The following is a 25,281-nucleotide window of genomic DNA, read 5'->3' as shown; positions in this document are numbered from 1 at the left end:
TCCAGGTTTATTAACCTAATTCCACAGGAAAGTCACAAACCTTACAAGGTGTCCAGATTGATGGGTGATCACCAGTTGGCCCATTATCCAGATATAAATATTGCAGCCAACTCTTCCTATTTTTTCTGATTCTTCTTCCCAGTTTGATGCACCTTGTTCTATCTCCAATTTCAAATCTCCTTCACTAGGAGCACAGCACTGCTAATTTTCCCCTCAAGTGCTTATGGGAATGAAGTTTATGCTGAGATATGTTGGCAGTTTTGAAAATTAATCTTCTTTTTTTGGGGGGTGACATCTATAACATGACCCACCTTCCATTATCCCTTCAAAGGGCACAGGGCCATGAACAGAGCAGACCTACACAAAGTTTTGCTTTGGTCAATCATTTATTTACACTTAATGTCACCAAATGTGTGCCAAATGTGTGTCAAATGTGTGTTTTTTCATTTTGGAATCCTTTAACAGGTTGCACCTGATTAACCCTAGACTAACCTTTGTGGGTCATTTTAAGACTCTGGCATTAATACTGCCTTTCTTTTCTTTCTATTAGGTGACTCTAAGTGCCTCTGGCAACATAGTTTTAGGTGTATGCTTGAGAGAGGGAGAGAAGGACAGAGACAGGAAGATACAGAGACAGAGAGTGACAGAGACAGACAGATACAGAGATACAGACAAACAGATACAAAGAGACAGAGAGAGAGAGGGAGACAGAGCGAGCGACAGAGACCCAGAGAGACAGAGTGTGTGAGTGTGCGTGTGTGTGTGTCTCCGTGGGGGTGAGCCCGATATTTCGTCCACCTCCCTTGGCCTCCCCTTCCCCTTTTCTTCCCCTTCCCCCTCCCCCGGATTCACAGAACAAGGAGGAAAGGAGGAAAAACAGCGTTACTAGGCCCCGCGGCCTCCTCCCGGATCTGGAAGGCGGAAGCAGGAAGCGCCAGCTCAACCGACAGGCCGTGGGGCGAGGAGTGGGGGTGGGGCTGAGCAAGCTGGGGGAAGAGCCACAGAGGCGGTGCCGCGGTTACCGACGTAACAGTGGGGGCGGGGCTGGGCGGGGCTGCGGTGAAACGTCACCCTTGACCCGCGGATGGAGCCTACGTCAACAGTGGCTCCTGCCCCAGCAGCTGCTGGAGACGGAAGTGAAGGGACTGCGGCGGGGGCGGCAGCGGCGGCGGCGGCGGCAGCGACCGGCTAGTCCGGGCCGGGGGGGGGGGGGGGGGGGGGGGGGGGGGGGGGGGGGGTGTGCTTGTGTGTGGGTGTGTGTGATGCCGGCGTGGACATGGAGGTAAGGCGCTTCCGGGGATGTAGGGTTGGGGAGAAACTGAGGTGCCTGCGGCGTAGACGCCCCTCCCCTTACCCCTGCCCTCACGATGTCTTCCTGGCGTCGGAGGCCTCCTCAGCCGCCCCTGGACCCCCTCGGTGGCTGCCTGTACCCCGCCCCCCCATCCCCGCGCCGGGCCCGTGTCTTTCCTGCCCCCCAGCCCCGATGCAGGAAGTTCCCCGGGAGTGACAACCTCTCCCTTTCTAATGTCTCCTCATACCTGCCTGAAGCATCCCACCTTTCGCCCTCCCGCCTCCCCGCTACATCCCCAAGCCCTTCTCATTGCCCTTAAAGGAGTACAAGGTGTCCCCAAAGTCTTTAAATTATTAAAGCTTAAGACTTTGTGGGACACCCTATATTTTGCTCACCTGGTTCCAGGAGAGAGGTGGGTGTGAGTGGGTGTGTTTATCGATGTAGCCCCTTTAAAAGAACGCAATTCTGACAACTCACAGGTTTGAGTCTGCTTTTCTTGCAGGATCCCGGGCAAGATGTGGCCTCACCAGCCACATCTGGAACTGGCAAATCTAAGGTAAAAAAAAAAATCCTAATTAGGGCTGCGTACGGGGTTACTTAGCAAATTCTATGAAGAGTTCCTTGCCTCTGCCTCTTAGAATCCATAACTTCCTTTACAGCTTAACTCCAGTGTTGTTGGAAGCCTTTCCTTGTCTGCGTCTAGGGCCCTCCCCTACCCAAATAACTTTGCTTTTATTTCCCATATATTTGTTTTTCTTATTATTTTGTTTTCCCTCCAGTAAATTTCATGAGAAGCTTGTTTTTTGTCGTTGTATTTCCAGGACCTAACACAGTGTATTGAATGTAGCAAATGCTTATTGATTACCTGAAATTTTAATACAACCCAAAAATTGAGAACCGAAAGAACCTTAGAGGCCAATCTCCATTATTTTATAGCTTGAAAACAGTAGGAAAGCCCTTTAGAGGGTACTTATTAGGGACACCTCAATAAATTTAACGAATACATTTTTATTTCCTAATTGGCAGAGATGTTATAACTACTGAAAGAACCCACAATCCAAAAGTTAAGCACTTTGTGCATATTTCTGTAGTGAAACAAACAAACAAAAAAGTAAACTAAGTAGGAGTCAAAAGACTTGGGATAGTCAAAGTTCTTCTACTAACTAGTGGTGTGACCCTTAGTTATGACTTGTACCTAAGAGATCTCAGATTCTTCTTCTGTAAATTAGGGTATTGAATCACTTGATCTCTAAGGTCTCTGTGTATCTAAGAGGTCAATAATTTCTCCTGAAAAGTCTATGAAAACATTACGTTGTTGGTAGCCTAACTTGTCTCTTCTTTCTGTCTTAGAAACAGTTCTTGAATTTTCATTTAGTCAAACTTCCAGTTTCTTAAGAAGCCCACAAAAATGGTCTTTAAAAAAAAAGCTTAAAGATTCTTTTTATAATTGATTGCTTAAAAAGTAAACATGGAATTAGGAATAGTTATCTAAATACATTTAAATACATCTAAATACATTTCAGTTGGAAACATTACCCAAGGAAGATCTCATCAAGTTTGCCAAGAGGCAGATGATGTTGATGCAGAAAGTTAAATCAAGATGCACAGGTAATTGGATTGATAAAATGTTCACTTTAACTGCCCAAATCTTCATTTTCTTTTTAGAAAAATTATATAATTGCTAATATTACACTGACTTAGCTTTGGTCCTTGATGATAGCATGCAAAACATATAATTCTTTCCAGACTGTCTTATGGATCCTAAGGCTATTTAAGATTCCACCCACTCTAGCCTTTGATGTTTTCATTATCTTACCACACTAAAGAGCAGTTGCCTTTGTCTTATTGAGCTGAAGGGAATATTAGAAGGATAGAACAAAGCTTGTTTGAGGTGAGTGGAATTAGAAGATGAAGGGTGGAAAAAGAGATGGTTCTAATGAAATAATTTAAAACTATCAGTTTTTAGAACTGTTTCAGAAAGTATCAAAGAAATTAGAGAGTGAGGATCAAATGAGATAATAGTAAAGCACTTAGCACAGTGCCTGGCAATAGTAATCACTGTATAAATGTTAGTAGTTATTGTTGTTATTAATATTCATTGACTGCTATCTTCAGTTTATCTTTTCCTCTTAAAAAAAGAAAACTCTGTTATCTTTCTTTAATGTGAATATTTACATGTGTTACCTTTGAATTTCCTGAATTTTTAATGATTTAAAAATGTCACCCTAAAACTTAAATTCTTACTAGAAAAATTGCCAGTTCTGGTTTCAGTAATATTTAGATCAAGGTGAAAAGGGACGATATTTTAGTTAGAAAGAAATCCTGCTCCAGACGAGGGTATTTGTAGTTATATTTAGGTCTACACATAACCTGTTGTGTGCTGATCTTAGAGGGTATGATAGGTTTTACCTTGGTACTTAATACATTGTTGAGAGAGAAAGGAGGAGTGGAAGTGTTGCTTTGCCACATTGTAAATTAAAGATATAACTATACGTTTTACAAAACTCTTTTGTAGAATCTTTATGCAATTATTTTACTGATTTCTGAGTCGTTCAAAATGTAATGACAGATTTTTTTTAAACTTTTTTTTAGAATTAGAGAAGGAGATTGAAGAATTCAGATCAAAACCTCTTGCTGGGGAAACTAATGATGTAATTCAGGTAATAGCACATTTCTGAGTAGTACTAGTGGGATTGGTTGTTTTTATATGCATTTACTTTCATGGGAAATATCTGATAAGTCATGTCTCCTTGCAGGTTGGCAGCTTAGCGCATTGGAAAAAACACTACGATAAATCAGGAGATTTGAGTTCTAATACTGGCTCTTCTATCTCTCTGACCTAGGGAAAGTCACTTAGACTTTTAACACCTCAATTTCTCATCTGTAAAACAAGAGTGGACTCTAAAATCAGGAATTCTTGACCTTTTTGTATCTTGGACTCTTTGGCCCATATAATTGGTCTTGCTTCTACATTTGAGTGTTTGTTTTGTCTTCATATTCTTTTTTTTGAAATATCACTACCACTGCCCACAGACTTTTCCTCCCTACCTTCGACCCATTCCGTGTAAATAAAATCAAGCAAAGCAAATAATATGTGGCCAATTATTAAAGCATAGTATGCCTCATTCTGCACTCATAGTCCACCACATCTCTGCCAAGAAAAAGGGGTTATGCTTTGCCTTCCGTCTTCTGAAATCATGATTTATCACTTCATTTATCAGAGTTCCAAAGTCTTTCAGTATTGTTTTCTTTACATTATAATGCCCATCTAAAAATTGTTTTTTAATGTCTTTCCATCCCCTGAAACCCAACAAGACCAAATCCAAATATTCTTTCCTTTTCCCTTCAACCCTGCCTTTTCCCAACCCAGCTTCCTTTTCCAATTACCTTAGTTCTCTCAAAGCTGTTACCTTCCCTCTAGTCTTTTAGCCTTTGTGAGAGTTAAATCAAATTGAAAATAATTCTTGTGAAATATTAGCTGTTCCACCATCGGATTATCCTCAGAGTTTTATTATACCATTTCTAGATAGCAGGCCATAGAGAGTTCTTAAAAATAAGTGTCTGGTCGTCCATTTCCCTGATAAAAAGCAGAAAATGTTTCAAAACTATATTAATGTTCTGTAGTTGAACTATAATCTGTTTTTTGATTAGTACTTTACAAACACATTGTCTTGTTCAAAAATAGGCTCTCACAGAACGGCTGGATGCTATTCTTCTGGAAAAAGCAGAGGTTGAGCAACACTGTTTAGCTTTGAAGAAAGAAAATGTTCAAATGAAGCAAGAAACTGAAGTATGGAAATATAGTCTTCTCTTTTTTTTATATATTCTCAATTAGTATCTCTAGCTTATTGTTGCATTGTTTAATCATGTTGGCAGTATTGAGAAAAATCATTTTGGAGAGAAAAAAGTAATTTTATTTATTTTTATTTATGTATTTATTGTTTATATGATTCTAAAGTGATTTTATTTTACATATATACGTATTCTGATATTTTTAAAATATCAAAGTAAGTAATAATTACAATGCTATTTGGAATAAAGCAAGATCTAGTCTAGGGATGATGGCATGGAGGAGGGGCAATGAGTCAGTGAGAATTAGAAACAGACAGGATTCCCCAGTGTGAATCAAAGTACAGGGATATGGAAAGAAAAGGTTGAGGGTCACTGAGGGACAGGATAGAAGAAAGACCAGCTGAGCTGCCCATTGTTTGTTCTAGCCCAACCCACCAACCTTTACCAGTCAAAGTAATTTTACTTTCTAGGCTAATCTCAATGATTTATGATTTCACAAGGCCCTGGGAGGGAGTTCCCTTGCCCTATAAATTCTCCACCAAGATTCACCTGATTAAACTGCCTTTCATTTGACATTTATGGAAAAAAATTTAGACTTGTAAGTAGTCAAAATAGTTAACACTGTTGTAAATGAGTTTTAGCCAAAGTTTTTATTGTGTTGAGGAAAGGGTTAGAAAGCCAGGTGATGAGCAGCTAATGGGGGAAGAGAGTCAGAGGAAGAGAAAAAGGAATACCATTGAGGGGAAAAACAAACAGAAAATGGAGGCTAAAGCCACTATAGAAAGTTTTCTTCCCATGTTTACCACAGACAAGCAATTTTTATTTTCAACTCTCATCAAATAATAACAATTGGACAGTGGTCAAAAATTACTTATAAATGCATCTTCTCCAAGGTTGACAGGAACTATGTCTGGGAGTTTAAATGATCTATTTTTTTCTCCTTGGGTCAGCTACAAGTATATGAAATATAGACATCTTTAATAAAACCTAAATACCCAAAGTGAAGATGTAGGTGCAGGATGAGATGAGAGAGACATAAGTAATGTTTATTATATAAAGACTTGGAATAACATTATTTCAATGTTATGATTAACTATTTAAATACAGTTAATAGGAGCATAGATTTTTGAGCTAGAAGTACCCTCATCAAGTTCATTCCATAGTGATAAATTGGTTTTCTTCATGTTTTTTTCTATATATAAGTAGCATAAACTATAATAATCTTCCCTCATTTACCATTATAGGAGTTGTAATACATCTGATGATCCTAAGTATCCCTGCTCTTAAAAAGTACAGTGCTAATCCTGTCATCCATTTCTGTCACAATTCTGGCTATGAAATTCCTTTTTCTTTTAAACAAAGTCCAATTATACTTTACCATATTTGATTAAGAGAAAGTTTACTTTTTAAAGTAAAAAATAATTTTTAGGAGCTTTTTAAAGGAAAGTCAGATTCATAGATTTTATCTGCTTTTTGTCCAACCATTGGCTGTAGTATTTATGGCATCTTTTACAATAGTGTTCATTAAATGTTACTTTTGGTCTATTGTTTAAAACATGTTGCTTTTTCATTCAGGCTGAGCCTTATGGGAGAGATTAAAAAAAAAAAGCTTTTTTCGTGGTCCTTCTTCCTATTGTGATGGGACAGGAATTAAGCTAAATTTTTGAGCCTTCTTAGGATAATTATTCTCTACCACTTCTGCTTGGTTCCTCTTCTATCTGGTTAGACTGCAATTAAAAAGATGCAAAGAAAACTGGAAGTTAAGATTAATCGTATCTTTTCAAATGATTAATGTATTTTTTTTTTAAACCAGCATTCCATAACTAAGATGGAAGACCTACAGAAGGAGTTTGAACACTCAAATAGAAGTTACTTGAAGGAAATTGAAAATTGGAAAACTGAATTGACTCAGTTACAGTCAAAGTACAGTAAAGATAGAGCTGCCTTAGAGAAGGAGTTGGAGGAAGCAGTGAAAAAACAAATAGGACTTTCAGAAGAGCTTAAATTTAGTAGTGAATCCCAAGATGATGTCAAAAAGTTGCAGGAAGAGATTCAGAGAATTAAACCAGCTTATGAAGAACAAATTTTATATCTGAAAAAGCAATTGGAAGCCATTACTGAGGAAAAGAACCAAGAAATTAGTGATCTCCAAAACGTTATCAAGGCTAATTCTCAACATTACCAAAGTGAAATCAGTAGCTTGCAAGAGGAGCTTTTTCAGCTAAAGACTACACACAAAGAAGAAATGGCAACATTGATGCATCAGCTTGAAGCTTCTGGTAAAGAACATGAAGAAGAAAGAAACAAATTTATACACCTAATGGAGAGTACGGCAAATGATGAAAACGTTCAAGAGAACTCTAAGCATGAATTTGAAAACCTTAAAGAAGCACTGAATCCAGTTAAAGAAAATCCAGTATATGACAGGGAGATCCAAGAGGATACAGCTGTAAAACAAATAGTTAATGAAAAAGTTAAACACTTAGAAGATTCCTTGAAAGAACTGGAGTCACAGCATAGTATGTTAAAAGATGAAGTAACCTATATGAATAATCTCAAGTTAAAACTGGAGATGGATGCCCAGAATATAAAGGATGAGTTTTTTCATGAACGGGAAGATTTAGAGTTTAAAGTTAATGAACTACTACTTGTTAAAGAAGATCATTGTTGTATAATTGAAAAATTAAAGTCAGAGCTAGAAGTTTCAAGAAATCAATTTAGTAATACTGTGAAACAACATAACATGGAAGTACAGAGTCTTAAAGAAGAGTACCAAAAAGAAATATCAGAACTAAAGCAAATTTTATTATCAAATTCAGAAAAAGAAAAATTAACCATAATGTTTGAAATGCAGGATCTTAGGGAACAATATGAAAATTTACAGCAAGAAAAGCAAGAAGCAGTTTTAAATTATGAGGGTTTGCGAGAAACCATGGAAATTCTACAGAGAGAATTGGGTGAGTCAGCTGGAAAGATCAGCCAGGAATTTGAATCCATGAAACAACAGCAAGCTTCTGATGTTCATGAATTGCAGCAAAAACTCAGAATTGCTTTTAATGAAAAAGATAGTCTTATTGAAACTGTGAATCGTCTCAAAGGAGAAAAAGAAATACTGTTATCTAAGCAGGATGAGGCACAGGAACATGAAAATGTAATCAAGAGCCTTCAAGAGAAAAATGAAGAAATAATGATTAGTCTTAATCAGAAAGATATAACGATACAAGAGCTACAGGCAAAAATATGTATTCTTAGTGATGAAAAAGATGATTTCTTAAGTAAAATACAAAATGCCGAGGAAGAGTTGGATAACATCCGTGAAGAATGTAAAAGGAAAGAAGAAGAGATTGTAGAACTTAAGGAAAAAATAGATCAAATTACTCAGTACAGCAATGAACTGGAACAAAAGGTGAAAGCATTAACAGAAGCATGGGAAGAAACTTTAAAAGAAAAAAAGGACAACAACCAAAACATGGAAAAACTTGAGATTCAAGTTAAAGTTCTGTCTGAAGAACAGGAAAAGTTATCATCTCAAATTAAGAACCTTCAGGAAGAAAATGAAAGACTAAATAAGGAAAAAGACCAAGTGAGTAAAGATTTGGACACTTTTATATCTGAAAAAAAAGGAGACATTAGCTTTAAAGAGCAAGCTACAGAATTGGAAAATAAACTTCAATTGGCAATTGAAGAAAAAGATAATTTAGATAAGTTATTTGTAAAGGAACAAACACAAAACTCAGTTGTTAGGTCTCAGCTGTATGATTTTCTGAAAGAGATGGGATCCAGAGTTTCAGAAATAAAGGAGGAAGAAGATATCATGATTATCCTACAAGCTGTAAGAGACTCTTTAGGTAGAATGAAGGAGGAAAAACAGACTTTGGTTTTTCAGAATAATGAAACAGTGCTACAGTTGCAGAAAGAAAATGAACATATCAAAGAAGAGAATTTGGTTCATTGTGAAGAACTTAAATCTTTACTTGAAGACTATGAAAAAGAGAGAGTTCTTCTAAAGGAAGAATTGGAAGGATGTCTGTCAGAAAAAGCAGCATTGCAACTCGACCTTCAAGAGATGAATAATGCAAATGAAAAGACTAGGCTTGAAAACCAAAATCTTTTAGCTCAGATAACAGAACTTTCTGAGAATCTTTTATGTAACAAAAATGAAATTCAGGATCAAGGAAAGTCTTCTGTAGAAGAACAAGAAAATGTAAGACTGTTGCTTAAACAAAGAGAGGCAGAACTACGTGATGTGAAAGCAGAACTGACATCTTTAAAGGTTGCAAATTATTTTATTTTATTAATAAAATTAATCCTTGATTATAGAGTATGCCTGTTCAAAACACTAGCTTTTAATCATAAGACTTTGGAAGAATAAACTTAGATAAATTCAGAAGAGAATTAAGCATTTTTTAATTTTATTTCTAAATGGTAAGCTTTCTCAAAAATATTGAAGGTTACAAGCACTAAACATTTTATTTTTTAGATTTTAATTATCTTAATCTTGCAAAGGAATAGTGAGATTAGCAGGTCACTAAGATCCAGAAAATTTTGCATACAAACTTGTAACACAGTAAGCAACAGTTTGAAAACAAAAATAGAACTGTATGGATACTTCCCTTTAATTAAAATGTGGAATTCTCATACCTAAAAATTATTTAATAGTAGTAGGTAAGCAGGAAGAACTATTTGATCTTGTCTATATTTAATTATGAGGACTCCATGTTACAGATTGTGTACCTTATTCGTGGATGCTACGCTTTTCTACATTTAAACTTTGTATTATTGATTTATTTTCATAATTTGATAAATTTTGATAATACTATTATGAGTTCAATATTAGTTACATTGTTGGTCTAGAAAAAGCTACCCCAAAAAAAAATCTTTATGTAAATCACTTGTGATTTTAGCTTCCCTTTTTTCAAGACAATGATATTCTTACTAACTCCTCATTACAAAAAAAAATGGTCTAATTACATCATTTTGCATTTTTTTTTTTTGCCTTTGTTTAAAATGTAGGATTCCTTAGAGAACTCACACTCTGTAAAAAGTGATCAACATTCAGTAATGGAACTAGAAGATAAAATTGGTAATTATTTTTGTTTAATCTATCTTTTTGTAAAGATAATTGTTTTTTTTTTAATATCACATTGTTATGGAATAAGAATTCATGCAGCTATTAGATTTTTATGGCAAATATTCTTTTCCCAGTGCCTTTACTATTTATTAAGTTATGCCTTCTTTTTCCAAGTATTTGTCTGTAGAGAAGGATGTTTGATCTGGTGGGGAGGAAGGGAATTTAAAGGCTTAGGGTGTCAAGTTTGGTTTAGTTAAACATGTAATACAAAGGAAGTTATAAAGTCTTGGAAATTTTAAAGAATTAAATTCATCTGAAAAGGTTTGAGTTCAGAAGGAGGTTCAACCCTTTATTTCTATAAATTTATTGTTTTCTGGTATTTTCTGTGTACCATTTTTAATTTGACTATTGTAGGTTTTTTTAAGTATTGTGACATCATTTAAGTAATTATATATTTTACATTGAATAACTTCACTAACAAATCATCTCCCAAAACATTTTTAGATTACCGACTAATAATTAGCATGAAATATTACAGTTACCACAAGATTATTTCTCAGTCACTTACTAGTCACTTGAATTGATGCTAATCTTTAATTGAAAAGCATGAATAATGCTATAGAAATTGGAATTGATTGTGATAAAAATAAAATCAGCCTTAAGACAGCCTTAGCACGTAACTTTCTAAATTAAAACATACTGCATTTGCATACATTTGTTCAATAAACAATGAGCACCTAAAATATACAATATTCAATTCTTAAGGACCTTTTAATAAAGGGTATAAGATGTATAGGAATAGAAGAATATATAAACATAAAATAGTTACAAAGTGTTAATGAAAGTTCTGAAGAGAAAGAAATTGTTTTCTAACTAGGAAGGTCAGGGAAAATTTAGAAGACATGGCATTTCAGCTAAATCTTAAAGAATGATTAGGATTTCAGCAGGTAGAAATGAGGAGAGATGAAGAAATTCCAGGCATAGAAAAATGGAATAAGCAAAGACATCAAGGCAAGGAAGTGTGGTGTCTGTTTATGACATGATGAATAGTCCAGTTTGGCTTGAGTGCCAGTTATATGAACATGAATATTACATTGAGAAGTCTGCAAAAGGTAATTTGGTGCCAGACTATAGAGGACCTTGAGTCCTTGTCTTTGAAGTTTGAACTTTTTTTTTTTGGTAGATAATAAGAAGACACAGAGGTCTTTGAATAGTAAAGTTTCATTGTCAGACCTTGAATTAAAAAGGTTGCTTTGACAATGTCATGAGGATTTATTGGGTGGAGAGCTGTACACAGGGAGATTGGTTAGGAAGCCACCCCTCTAATCCAAGCAATCATGAAGGCTCGGACTAGGGTGATGGCAGTGGGAATGTGAAGGAGAAGACGTTGTCGTGAGCAGAATTAGTAGAGGTGTACCAGGGACACAATCAATAGGATTGGCCAGCCAGTTCGGATGTGGGACAGTAACAGGTGATACCAAAGTTTTGAGCGTCGGTGACTAAGCAAATGGAAAGGCAATGTAGAGTTTGTTAAAGGTTGAAATCTTAGTCTAATAGCAGAATTGTTTTGAAAAGTTTGTTTTTATTTTTCAAAGATAGTTGCATTTTATCAGAAGTGACATTTAAATTGGTATAATATGAAAGGTGAATTACTTAAGGAGAAAAAAGTGGAAGATTTAGAGTTTAAAGTTAATGAACTACCAGTTGTTAAAGGTCATTATCATTTAAGTAAAAAAAAAAATCCAAGCTACAGATTTCAAAGAGTCAATTTAGCAATACTGTGAAGTAACATAACATGGAAGTACAGAGCATGTGTTAGAATTGAAAGAATACTAGGTTTAGAGTCAGAGAACTGGATTTTGAATCTGCCGCTTGTGTGACTGTAGACAAAACACTCATCATTTCTGAGCCTCAGTCCTCGTTTGTAAAATGAGGGGATTATATTAGATAATCTCTGAGGTCAGTGATCCTATGAACTCTTAGTAGGAGTACTTTACATTTATGCAAACAACCACACACATTCATTCTGCCTATTCTGATTATTGAATCTGTCTTTAGCCAGTTTCTTGATAGTGATTTCCTGATTAGTAGAAAGGGTTAATAAAGTAATAAGAGCAAATAAACTTCTGTATTGTTTTGCATAGATAAAGTTGTCATGAAAACTAAGCAGTGTCATGTCCAGTCACCAAGTTTATATTTCCAGATGAGATGGAACTTCAAAGGATTAGATTGGTAACCGTGCAGCAGCAAGCTCCAAGATAGTGGTAACTAAAAGATACTTTAGATTTCCAATTAGGAAACTAACTAGTGCTTAACTAGTTATTGTTTTTCTCCACTCATTTAGGCAGTCATATAGTACTGCCTAAAAGAAAAAACCCACTTTTACTTTGTCTTCTGCCATCTTTACGTGCTCATTTGGCAGTTTGCTTGGTCTTCAAATGCAGTGAGCCTTACCATTAGTGAAAAAAGTCTAGCTGTAATTTAAACCAGTGTTTGTGGATGAATGTACTAATTGCGTTTTCCTTCATTGTTCACTTCAAAAATTGATTAAATACTTGTTCTTTGTGAGGCTCTGTGTTAGGCTCCTGGGATATACAGATTCAGATACCAAAAAGGTAGCAGTATAGTTGTGTGTTCAGTCATTTTCAGTCATGTCCTACTTTGTGACCCCATTTGGGGTTTTCTTGGCAAAGATACCAGAGCGGTTTACCATTTCTTTCTCCACCTTGTTTTATAGATGAGGAAACTGAGGCAGAGTTAAGTAACTTCCCCAGGGTCATACAGCTAGTAAGGGTTTGAGGTCAGATTTGCTACAAGGATTGTAAGGGAAGGAGGATCCAGAAACGTCATGCAGTATTAGATTTTGAACAATATGTATTTTATATTTGGTAGTTTCAAATCAACTTTCTCTGAACATTATCTTTTTGAATAGTAAGTTAAAGCTATCTGGAAAGAAAATCTGGTTAAACAGATTTAAACAAGATAATTTTAAAGTACTCCTGGATCATATTTACTGACTTTTATGGCTACTTATAAATAATTTAGGAGAAATTTACTTTTATATTAGTTGCTCCTTAAATCTCAATTTTTTTAAATGATCATAACAAAACCACATTATATTAGTGCCTTGAAAAAATTGTAATTGAAAAAATAATCATAATATAACAAAATATATAGTGCTTAAAAAGAATAGCATGATAAGTTTTATTTAGCATTTTGTTATATAAATCGGTCTTCTCAATAACTGCTCGGCTAAGGTATGGGTTTTTTTTTTCCCTAGTGCTAATTTTATCAATTTTCCTTTCTGTGTTCCTCCTCTCTGAAGTGCATTGATATGTAAAAATACCTTCAGTAAGAATGTGCTTATATATAACTATGGCCTATCCAGTTAATTAATGAAAAGAAGCAGTTTCTTTAATTAAAAACATCTTCTGCAATAGAAAACATTTGGAAATTTCTCACTTGAAAATATATAGAAATCCCAACTTAATACTATGTTTACTAAACGTGAAGCAAAAAAAATATATAATCTATCCTTCAGTCCTACCATTTAAATTTTAGAGATTCCCAATCAAAACATCAATTCAGTTGACATTTAATTTATAAATACAAGATTTATGATCAAGAAATGTCTCAAATAATAGATCTGTGTTCTCATAGTAGTCTTTTCCCTCTTTGTCCTTTTAAGAAGGCTTTTTTAACATCAAGGTGAAAACTACATACCAGATAAGAAATCTGTTAAATATTATCAGCCACCATCTTGATGTAACTTCTTAGTGAAAGTGAAAAATATTTAAGATAGGAAGCAAATATCAAAAACTAAATTGGTAGTAGTGTTAAAATGAGGAAGAAAAGAAGAAAATTGTCAAGAGGTCAGGCTTTTTTCTCCTAAGCTTCTCTCTTTTGGTTAATTAGAATTTAATCAAGGATCAGTGTCAGAGCCATCTTCCAAACAAAGGAATAATCAAGAGCCAATTAATGAAAAAATTGAAATCAGAAACTCAGTATGCAGGGGCTTAGACATCATCATGATAATAACAGGAACACTATAGGTAAGTTGGAGAGAGAACGAGAACAGAAGCACCACGGTGTAGGTTAGAAAATGAGAAATACATCTCCAGCAAAGATGAGAATGCCTGAGGCCCTTTAGAAATGGACTGTGCCAAGTGGTTTATTCTGTTTGACCTGATCCTGACTCACAAATTAATCCCTATAGTCCTTGCCTTCCTACTCCATTGTACTGTTGTAATGGCTTCCCCATCACCTTTGACAATCCAAAAATGGACCCAAATATAGGATATTTGGGGAAATTGAAGGATACTAATGCCATGAAAGCACTCTGTTTACCTAACTTAACCAGGAGCAGTTAGACCTTAAATGATTAAAAAGATTAATGTTACTTTCCCACTTTAACAGCCCAACAATATGTTTATTGAGTTCCATCTTGATGATTTCTAATTACGTTTATGCCAAGTGTCTTAACATTGGAAGGGATTTCAGATGTCATCTAGTCAAAGGTGGACTTGAATAGTTTTCTTCTCTGTAACATCCCGGGCAAATAGTTCTCCAGAATCTCCATCTGAAGACTTAGGTAATGGATAACTCATTACCTAGAAAGACAACCCTTTTTGTGGACTGTTCTAATTATTAGGAAGTTTTTCGTTATATCAAACTGAAATTTGCCTCTGAAACTCATTGTTCCTAGCTCTGTCCTTTGATAAATTAGTCAATCAATCTAGTCCTTCTGCCATTGGAAGGCAGAGATGAGATGGGGGAGCATTACACTCTTGAGTGACAATGTATATAAAAGCCCACAAGCAGGAGACAACATTTGGACTGTAGGATAAAAGATTTAGTGTTGAATGGGACCTCTAATCCAACCCTTTCACTGTTGATGAGGAAATTGAAGCCCAGAGAGATTCAAAGGCCTTGTCCAAAGATATGTAGGCAGTAAGTAGCAGAGCCAGAGTTAGAACCCAGGACTTTTGACTCTAAATCCAGAACTCTTTCTACTGTATCCCACAACTATTCTGCACTCCACCACCACCACCACAACCCCCAGAAATGTGTCTTCTCTTCTCCAGATTAAACTTTCTCTGTTCTCAGTTTTTATATAGCAGGTTTTCTAGTCTCATCACCATCCTCATCAATATTTTCTCTAAAATACTCTGCCCAGAACCAAAATACTTGTTTTATCTTGCTAAATTTTGATTATAATAATAACCTGCTCATTTTTGGATCCTACTTCTGTCATACTCTATGTTACTTATTTCTCCTAGATTCAGATATTCCACAGATCTGATGAACATACCCTCTCTGCCTTTATTCAGGTCATTGATAAAAATATTGAATTGAATATGCCTGTGAACAGATCCTAAGAGCATTTTACTAAAGAGCTCCTTGTGGGTTCAATTCATTTCAATAAACATAATTCTTTTCATCCTTGTATTCAGTAAATTTAGAAAAAGAATCCAAAGAAAAAGAAGAGAAATTAAGTAAGATAAAAGTTGTTGCCTTGAAAGCAAGGAAAGAACTTGATTCCAGCAGAAAAGAGGTAAGATATCTTTGAACAGACTCTCAAGTTTCACAGTTTAAGCAAATCTGCATTTTTCTGTGCTGAAAAAATTCATAATATTGATATGTGTGTATAATAGGCACAGTCTCTGAGGGAAGAACTTGAATTGGTTCGATCTGAAAGAGATAATTTGTCTACTTCCATGAAAGACCTTATTCAAGGAGCAGAAGGCTATAAGGTAAAAATAATTATTGTCTTTATGTTTTTTTCTATTTTTTCTTTATAATTTTTTAAAATTTCACTTATAGCTTCAAAGTGAAGATAATTATTTCTAGAAATATATTTTTGCTTATACTAAGATGATACTCTAAATTTCAAACCGATCTTTTTTACCGTATACATATTTACATATATCCTATCCTCAATTCAGCAAGCATTTATTAAACACCTACTATATATAAGGCGTTGTGCTAGGTGGGATATAAAGACAAAAAAAAATAAAAAATTCCTGTCTTCAAGGAACTTATTTTCTATTGAAGATAACAGATTGTACACATATAAATAAGTTCAAAATGCTTAGAGAATAATTTGGGGATGAGGGGGGAGAGCTCTAATACAAGACCTTATAGAGGAAGTAGCATCTGAGCAGAGTCTCAGAAGACATCTAGGAATTCTAGAAAGCAGAGATGAGGAGGGAGAGCATTCAACTTATGAATGACATCTTATGCAAAAGCCTAGAAGTGGGAGAAAACATGTTGCATGAGGAACGTCAAGTATGGTACAGTTCAGCTAATCTGGTTAATAAGTTTTGAGAAATGGAATCCAACAGAAAAAGTAGGAGGCTTAATTTTAATAGAGGATTTAGGCCCTTCTTTTTGTCATTTAAGGTGCCAGTTTTTTAAATTTCAGTTTAAATCTCCTAAGGAATATCCGCAAAGGTTTCATTTTTTTATCCCAATCCAGCTAAAACTTGTTAAGTACCTGTAATTTTTCAAGACACTTTGATAGGCAGTGCAGATTATATACACAAGTAAACCAAATTTATTTTTACTTTATGAGAGCTTATAACTCCTAAAACAAGCAAGATATGTGGTTTTAATTTGTTCTTTTTCTAGTTTTTTTGTTTGATACCCAATTTATTAATATGCATTTTCTTTTTTTTATTGTTGTAAGTTTTTAGAGATGGATAGATTAGAAACCGGAATCTAGCAATATGCTGTTTACAAGAGACACACTTGTAACAGAAAGATGTACACTAAATTAAGAGGCTGGAGCAGAATCTATTATACTTCAGCTGAAGTAAAATTTAAAAAAAAAAAAAAAAAGACAGGGGTAGCATTTATGAACTCAGACAAAGGAAAACCAAAAATAGACCTAATTAAAAGAGATAATAAGGGAAACTGCATTTTGGTAAAAGGAGGAATGAAGTAATATCAATACTGAACATATATGTACCAGCTGTTATAGAATCCAGATTCTTGAAGGAAAAGTTAAGTGAGTTACAAAAGGAGAAAGTAAAACTATACCAGTGAGGATCTCAATTTATTCCTCTCAGACTTAGGTAAATCTAACTATAAAATAATCAAGAAAAGAGTTAAGAGGAATAGAACTTTAGAAAAGTTAGCTATGGTAGGTCTCTGGAGAATATTGAATGGGAATAGAAAGAAGTATATGTGTTTTCTCAATGATAAATGGCACCTTCACAAAAAATGACCATGTATTTGGACATAAAAACCTCCCAAACAAATGCAAAGAAGCAGAAATGTTAAAGGCACCCTTTTTGGACATAAGGCAATAAAAATTATTTTTAATAAAGGGCCTTTGAATCATAAGTTAAAAATTAATTGGAAATTAAGTAAAAGAACAAATCATAGAAACAGTGAATAATTTCATTAAAGATAATGACCACAATGAGATAACATACCATAATTTGTAGGATGTAGCCAACATCAGTAAAAGAGGAAAAGCAGGTGAATGAATTGGCTATGCAACTAAAAAAAAAAGAACAAATTAAAAATCCTCAGTTAAACACCAAAATAGAAATCCTGAAAATCAAAGGAGAGATTATTAGAACTTAAAGTTAAAAAAACCATTGAACTAATAAAACTACAAGCTAGTTTTAGAACTAGCAAAATAAAGTAGATAAACCATTGGTTGATTGGACTTTTAAAAAGAAAGAAGAAAAGCAAAATACAAGTTCAAAAATTAAAAGGATAAATGCATAACCAATGAAAATGAAATTAAAGAAATTATTAGGAACTATTCTGCCCAATTACATGTCAATAAAATTAATGATCTAAATGAAATGGATAAATGTTTACAAAATTAAAATTGCCCAGATTAATAAAAGAGGAAAAAGAATACTTGAATAGCCCATCTTATAAAAGGAAACTGAATAAGTTATAAATGAGCTCCCTAAGGGGGGAAAAAAACAGACCAGATGGATTTATAAGCGAATTCTACCAAATATTTAAAGACATTTATTTAAACATTAAATTATTTATTTATTATTAAATTTTAATTATTAATTAAATATTAAATATTTAAATAAATTTAATTACTATATAAACGGTTTTTAAAAATATCAAATTCCTTCTAAAACAACATCCCTGTTAAAAACACTACAAAGCATAGGAATCAGTGGAGCTTATATTAAAATGATAACTAATATACGTCTAAACTAAGACCAAGCATTATCTGTAATGGGGATAAACTAGAAGCCTTCCCAGTACAATTAGGGGTGCAGCAAGGATATCTATCATCACCATTATTGTTTAATATTGTACTAGAAATGCTAGCTATAGCAGTAAGACAAGATAAAGAAATTTAAGAGATGAAGAATAGAGAATAAGGAGAAAAATCACTTTTTGCAGATGATATGGTGGTATACTTAGAGAATCAACTAAAAAACTAGTTGAAACAATTAACAGCTTTAGCAAAATTCTAAGATTTAGAATAAACCCACATAAATTATCTGCATTTCTCCATATTACCAACAAAACCTGTCAGGAAGTATTAGAGAAATTCCATTTAAAACTGCAAACAGCATAAAATACTTGGGAATTTACCTGCCAAGACACAGCCAGGAACTATATGAACACAATTACAGGATACTTATTTAGACAGATCTAAATAATTGGAGAAATATTAATTACTTATGAGTAGGCCGAGCCAATATATTAAAAATGACAATACTGCCTAAATTAATTTACTTATTGAGTGCCAAAACAGTTAATCAAAGAATTATTTTATAGAGCTAAATCATCTGGAGGAAAAAAGGTCAAGAATGGCAAGGGAATTAGTGAAAAAAAATAAGTGAAGGAAAGCAGCCTAGCAGTATCAGATCTCAGACTCTATACTACAGAGGGGTAATCAAAACAAGCTGGTACAGGCCAATTGGTCAGTGGAATAGATTAGGTACACAATATACAGAAATAAATGACCACAGTGGGCTCGTATTTGATAAACCCAAAGAGCCAAGCTATTGGGGCAAGAACTTGCTGTTTAACAAATTCTGTTGGGAAAATTGGAAAGCAGTCTGGCAGAAACTAAGATAGAGCAAACTTTCACACCATATACCATGATATGGTTAAAATGCATACATGATTTAGACATAAAGGGTGATGTGATATAAACAAATTAGAGGAGCATAGAAAAAATTACCTTTTGAATCTATAGATAAGAAAAATTTTATGATCAAACCAGAGATAGAGATGATCAAGGAAGTATAATGGATAATTTTGATTACTTGAAATTAAAAGGGAGTTGCACAAACAAAACCAATGCAACCAATTAAAAAGACTACAGGAAACTGAGGAAAAAATTTACAGCAAGTTTCTCTGATAAAGGTCTCATTTTTCAGATATATAGGAAACTGAGCCAGATTTATAAAAATATGAGCCATTCCCCAATTGATAAGTGGTCAAAGGATATGAACAAGAAGTTGTCAGAATGAGAAATCAAAGCTATCTATAGTTACATGAAAAAATGTTGCAAATCACTAATAGTTAGAGAAATTCACATTAAAACAACTCTGAGGTATCCCCACATCCATAAGATTAACTAACAGGGTGAAAATGGTTAATGAGAAATGCAGGAGGGGATATGGAAAAAATAGCTACACTAAAGCATTATTGGTGGAACTGTGAACTGGTCAAACCATTCTGAAGAACAGTTTGGAACTATACCAAAAGGGCTATAAAACTGTATTAAAACCTTTGACCCAGTAATACCACTACTATGTGTATCTCAGAGAAAAAGAAAAAGGATTCATATGTACAAAAATATTTATAGCAGCTCTTTTTGCGGTGGCAAAGATTTGAAAATTGAGAGGATTTCTTTATCCCAACCCATACCTTCAACATGTGGGACCAACCTTTTGAGTACTGTATTTCACCACATAGTCGTCGCCACCGCATAATCATACCATCCTGGTGTTTTGTTTTTTTTTTCCCCTTCAGTCCAAAAATTTGTTTATAACCTTTCATTGTATAATCATCACATGGTATAATTCTGTTCGTCACGTCATTTAAAAGGTAAATAGAACAGCAGTGTATTCACCATTGGCATATAGATATGCGTTTATCTCTCACACATTGAGCCACCAGTGCACGTGCATTGTCAGTATATTTCTGAAAACCGATTTGCACGATTAGTTTGGAGTGCTATAGTTCTAACAGTATTGTCACTCAACCCAATGAAGAGCCATAGACACAAGGGGAGCAGACAGACAAGTGAAGCTGATGTGAGTGAGTCACATGATATGGTAAGACTTGCATCCTCTTGCGCTAGCCAGACTGTACAGTTCATCTGCCAGCCATACATTAACATGCAAAGCATTTCTTTCTGATTATGGATAAATATAAAAACTATTCTGTGGGCTTCAAGTTGAAAGTTGTTGTGTTCACTGAGCAGCATGGAAACAGCTGCAGAAAGACAGTTTTCAGTGAGTAAAAAGTTGGTGAGAGACTGGCAAAAACTGAAAAATAAGTAATACCAGCACAATGTGTTGTTGTTGTTGTTGTTACTGTTGTTTAAACTTCACATAATGGTCATACCCGCTTTTTGACACAAAATCTTCGACGGTTCTGCAGTGAAATACATATTCATGTCAGTTGCCTCCAAAAGAGACAAAACCAGTAACTTCATAGTCATTGGAATGTTATGCAACTATATTTTATGTTAAATACTGGTAAACAATGGTCAATAAATAGTTTATATTCTTCCTTTTAAAAAATGTGTATGTAATAATGGTGGCTATCATGTCCCCTGACTTTTAGGGCGTGACCGAACCAAAAGTTAAGGCACAGGATCAAGAACATGATCGTAGCCTGAAAAAATAATTGTTCCTATGGACCACTAGGGTCCAACTAAGAGCTAGTTTTGACTTATTAAATGAATATTTATATTTATAGGCTCTAGGTTGCCAATCACTAACTTGAAATTAGTGTGGAAATTTATATTGTAAGTCCAAGTAGGATTTGTAGTAGTGATAACTTTAGTCTCTTATGCTTAAAGTAGCAGTTTGGAGTGAAATATATAACAATTCTTTTCATCACTTTGTAGAAAATTTTTAAAACTAAAAAATTTCTTTTCCTTTAATTATTTTAGCTATCTTCCATATTAATGGCAAAAATTATTTAATTGTAGCAAAGGTGTTTTTCGTTGCCTAGTTTTCATGCAAATTAAGTATTCCAATTTATCCCTGATAAAAAAAATTAACATCCAGTAGTTATTTATAAATATTAAATACAGTAATATTGCCCTAAGGGTTCAGCATGTGATATTCTTATGTGCTTTACTTATGGTATTGTTTTGTCTCTTCTTAAAGAATCTTTTTTTAGAATATGATAAACAAGCAGAACAATTAGACATGGAAAAGGAGCGTGCGAATAATTTTGAGCATCAGATAGAAGATCTTATAAGACAATTAAAGAATTCAGGTTCTCAGGTAATTGAAAATTGATTGCTTGCGGGTAAACTAACACATGCTCATTGATTTTAATAAAGAAAACATGTTAACAAAACTATTAATGTATAACTTGTAAAAAATTATTAAATTATTCGAATGTCAGCAACTCTTATTTACAAGATAGATTTCTTTGCCATTGTCTGTTTGTTGTTGTTGTTGTTGTTTTTTAATATACCATACTTGGAAACAGTTATTCATGGTGTAAAATTGAGCATCTGTTTTTCCTTTTCATCCAACAGAAATCAGCTGTATAAGGAAAAGCACTATGCTTTCATTTTGATTGACAAGTAACCAAAAGAAATGAATGTATAATCATGGATTTTGTGCGTCTTTAGTTTATGTTTGTTCTGTTTGTTACAGATTAAGGATTAGATCATTTCTTTTTAGTAATTTTTTTTTCTAATTGAGGGGAATGAGTATGAAACATAGCAACAGTTGGTAAATATTTTTAAACAAAGCCTCCCAAATGTGAATAGCTGCATAGGTGAGCGATAAGTTCACTTTAGGGAATTGAATAAACATTATTATAGTTCATTGAATAAGATTTCTTTTGTAAAACCTATTAATTATTGTCCACTAGGTTGGCCACCAGTCATGTTGAATTTCATTCAGTATATATACTATTACAGATACAAGTTATTTGTCCCTTCACTGTGTTGAATGCTCTGAGTTATCAGTACTTAATCCTGCAGAATGTATTCAGTTCTTTCTTCAAGAAAACTTCTTTCATCAGATATAGATTAGATTAAATGCTAGTAGAATATAAAATTTTTAGTTAATAATCTTTTTTTTAATTTCCTGCTGTGTGCAGGCACTGTGCTAATAAGAAAATGAGGGTGGTAGGTGGAATACAAAGAAGTATAAGACAGAATCCATGCCTTTAAGGAGTTTATAATCTAGTTGAAAAGTAAAACTTGGACATATAACTGTGACTTCATCATTACTAAATTAGAATAAAGAGTAAAGATAAGAAGATAGGAAATACAATTAAGGCAACTCTATTTTGACCTATTTTTAAAACTGTTGATGCTGAAAAATGGGAAATGGATTAAAGAATAGACATTGAAACAGCCATGATAGTTTCCTAAGTTTAACAGTGTAATTCAGTAGCCACAAGGGGGAAAACCAAAGACCACAGAAACCACCTCAGTCATTGTAAACATTTTGTCTTTTTTCCAAGCAAGGAGAGATGCCAGCCCAAGGGCAACAATGGTTAGGAAGAATATAAACTTATTTGTAAAATTTAGTAGAAGAAAATAATAAAAGATTCTTGGCAAAATAACCAAATGAGTTGGGTCATCCCAAAAGCATTTCTGGAAAGATGACAACAGAAAAGATTATAAAGATATTTGTAACAGTCTTATCAATGACAGTGCAGCTGCCACATTTAGATTCTGATAACACAGCCCTCTATGTTCTACATAATGAAGTACAAATGGCACTAAAGATGAGAATAGCAGCTATAGTAAACCAGACATGAAGAGGAGGTCCATGTTGGAGGAAACACAATTGTTGAGAGATTAATTCTCAGTCTCAAAGAGAGGAGATATACCAAGTACTTGGGAAAAAAATTAGAGCCCTGAAGAAGGTGACCCAGAAAAAATATCAACTATTAACCTAAATGCCATTTTTCCATCTCTACTACGAAAATTAAGATTTTACACATACATCAAAGGTATCTTTGATTTAACTGTGACAAGAAAACAGGTGAGCTTTCACAAATAATATTCTGCATTTTTACATTTCAAAAAACTTAACTTAGATAAAAGGCATAGAAAATACAAGGTCCCACTGTGCTTATTTGTTGACTATAAAAAGCCTTGAATTAGAACACACTTCCTCCGTAGAAACTCTCAACAAAATCTCTTCTGTGCATGTGTCAAAATCACACAAGATTCCTTGAAATGAATAATAGAAAATTTTATTTGATCCTCTGATTATTTATATCAAACGAGGCATAAAAGAGGAAGACTTCGGCTTACCAAAGGTGTTTGCCAATATTCTTGTAAGATTTTCCTATCCAGCACAGACACTAAAAGAGGTCTTCCACTTGACAGTGTTTGTAAATAATATTGTGTTGATTGTATCAAGTCCAAATGTCTCCTAGAAGATACATACTCAAGAGTTCACCCTTAGTTAGGTAGATAAAGAGTACCTACTTTTCAGACTATTGTCCTGTTGAGTAGACAACCCAACCGGGTCCACCACTACAAGTGGCTAAGAAAGACACGTCAGCTATTCCATGACTTGGTCCCAGAATTGAACAGGAGGAAGACTAGGCTGAATTTGTTTGGAAAATTATAACGTGCTTTAAGTAATCTCAAAACAAAGGCCCAGATTTTTTTCATCGATATTTTTTCCAGTGATGTTATGTGGCTACAAGTCAGAATAATGTAGTCTCTGAAGAATTAAAGGTTTTGATTACCAAGAGGGCATATAAGTGCATGGTGGGCATAAGTAGGTGACAACACTTAGCTAACAGATACACAAGAGAAACTGCCTAAGGAATGTCATCAAAGAGATGTATGACTGGAAATGGAAGAGGGCTGGTCACATACCAGAATCAAGCTATTGGGCAGCCCCTTTGGCTCCACCGGGATGAGATCAGAAGTTTCCAGAATGTTGGGTGGGCATCCTCTTGGATGATTTATGGTAGGAATAGGAGTCATGTAGGATGAAAAAGCAAAAGTGGGTTCACTGTTGAAAAGATGCCTGAAATCACAGGTGCATCAGAATATTGGTGGCATGGAAAGAACCTAGGGTTCGGAATACAGCCACCTGGGCTCAAGGCAGCTGTGTGTGATTCTAGACAAGTCATTTAATTTGCCAAAACTTCAGGGTCTGTTTCTCTGTTTAAAAAAGAGGAGAGGGAAATGATACTACACTACTCAACTCTAAGGGATTGTTGTGAAAAAAGTTCTTTATAAACTTTAAAGCACTATATAAATGAGTCATTTTTCTAAATTAATCATTTAATCCTTTACTACAGTTTACAGAGTACTTTTACCTCTGTTTTCCTCATGACAACCCTGTGAAGTAGGATAAGTACATATTACAGATGAAGAAACAGACTCAGAAGGAAGCAGCATGAACAAGACAGTAGATTGCAGGACTAGGGTTCAATTAAAAATGAGATTTTTTTTTATTGCCAGGAGACAGAGCTAAAATAATTCTATAGGAACCATTATTCTTACTCTAAATTTCTTCATTCCCTTCTTTCTTCCTTTTAGGAGGCACCAAATTGGCACAGTGGATAGAGCACTGAGCCTGGATTCAGAAAGACCTGAGTTTGGATGTGATCTGAAACATTTAATAGCTGTGTGACCCTGGGCAAGTCACTTACCCTCTGCCTGCTTCAGTTTCCTCTGCTGGAAAATGGGGATAATATGGCACCTCCCTCCCTCTCAGGGTTGCTGTGAGGATCAAATGAAGTAATATTTATAAAGCACTTAGCACAATGCCTAGCACATATTAGGTGCTAAGTAATGCTTATTTCCTTCTTTTTTCTTTTTGTCATTTTTTGTATTTTCATAGGATCATAGATTAAGCCTGGAAGGAAATGTAAAAAATCATCTAATCCTCCCCTTCATTTTGCAGATGAGGAAACTTGAGGCCCAGAGAGGTTAAGTGACTTACTTTCC

The 25,281-nt window shown here is 34.5% G+C and overlaps 1 protein-coding gene across 1 annotated transcript in view; it reads left to right on the top strand.

The window, feature by feature from the left end:
• The first annotated feature begins 1,228 nt into the window (after positions 1-1,228).
• Positions 1,229-25,281, top strand: part of LOC114046352 (GRIP and coiled-coil domain-containing protein 2-like) — a 48,617-nt gene continuing 24,564 nt past the window's right edge. Inside the window, exons 1-10 of the mRNA XM_027866662.1 lie at positions 1,229-1,282; positions 1,794-1,847; positions 2,815-2,899; positions 3,884-3,951; positions 4,977-5,081; positions 6,897-9,356; positions 10,097-10,166; positions 15,608-15,708; positions 15,809-15,907; positions 21,500-21,619. Coding sequence (XP_027722463.1) covers positions 1,277-1,282; positions 1,794-1,847; positions 2,815-2,899; positions 3,884-3,951; positions 4,977-5,081; positions 6,897-9,356; positions 10,097-10,166; positions 15,608-15,708; positions 15,809-15,907; positions 21,500-21,619 — 3,168 coding nt within the window. The 5' untranslated portion in view covers positions 1,229-1,276. The remainder of the gene's footprint in view (positions 1,283-1,793; positions 1,848-2,814; positions 2,900-3,883; positions 3,952-4,976; positions 5,082-6,896; positions 9,357-10,096; positions 10,167-15,607; positions 15,709-15,808; positions 15,908-21,499; positions 21,620-25,281) is intronic.

This window comes from Vombatus ursinus, unplaced genomic scaffold (assembly GCF_900497805.2).
Source record: "Vombatus ursinus unplaced genomic scaffold, bare-nosed wombat genome assembly UNPS02014781.1, whole genome shotgun sequence".
Taxonomy (NCBI): Eukaryota; Metazoa; Chordata; class Mammalia; order Diprotodontia; family Vombatidae; genus Vombatus; species Vombatus ursinus.
Note: the sequence above shows the minus strand (reverse complement) of the source record. Positions and strands in the feature narration are given on the sequence as shown.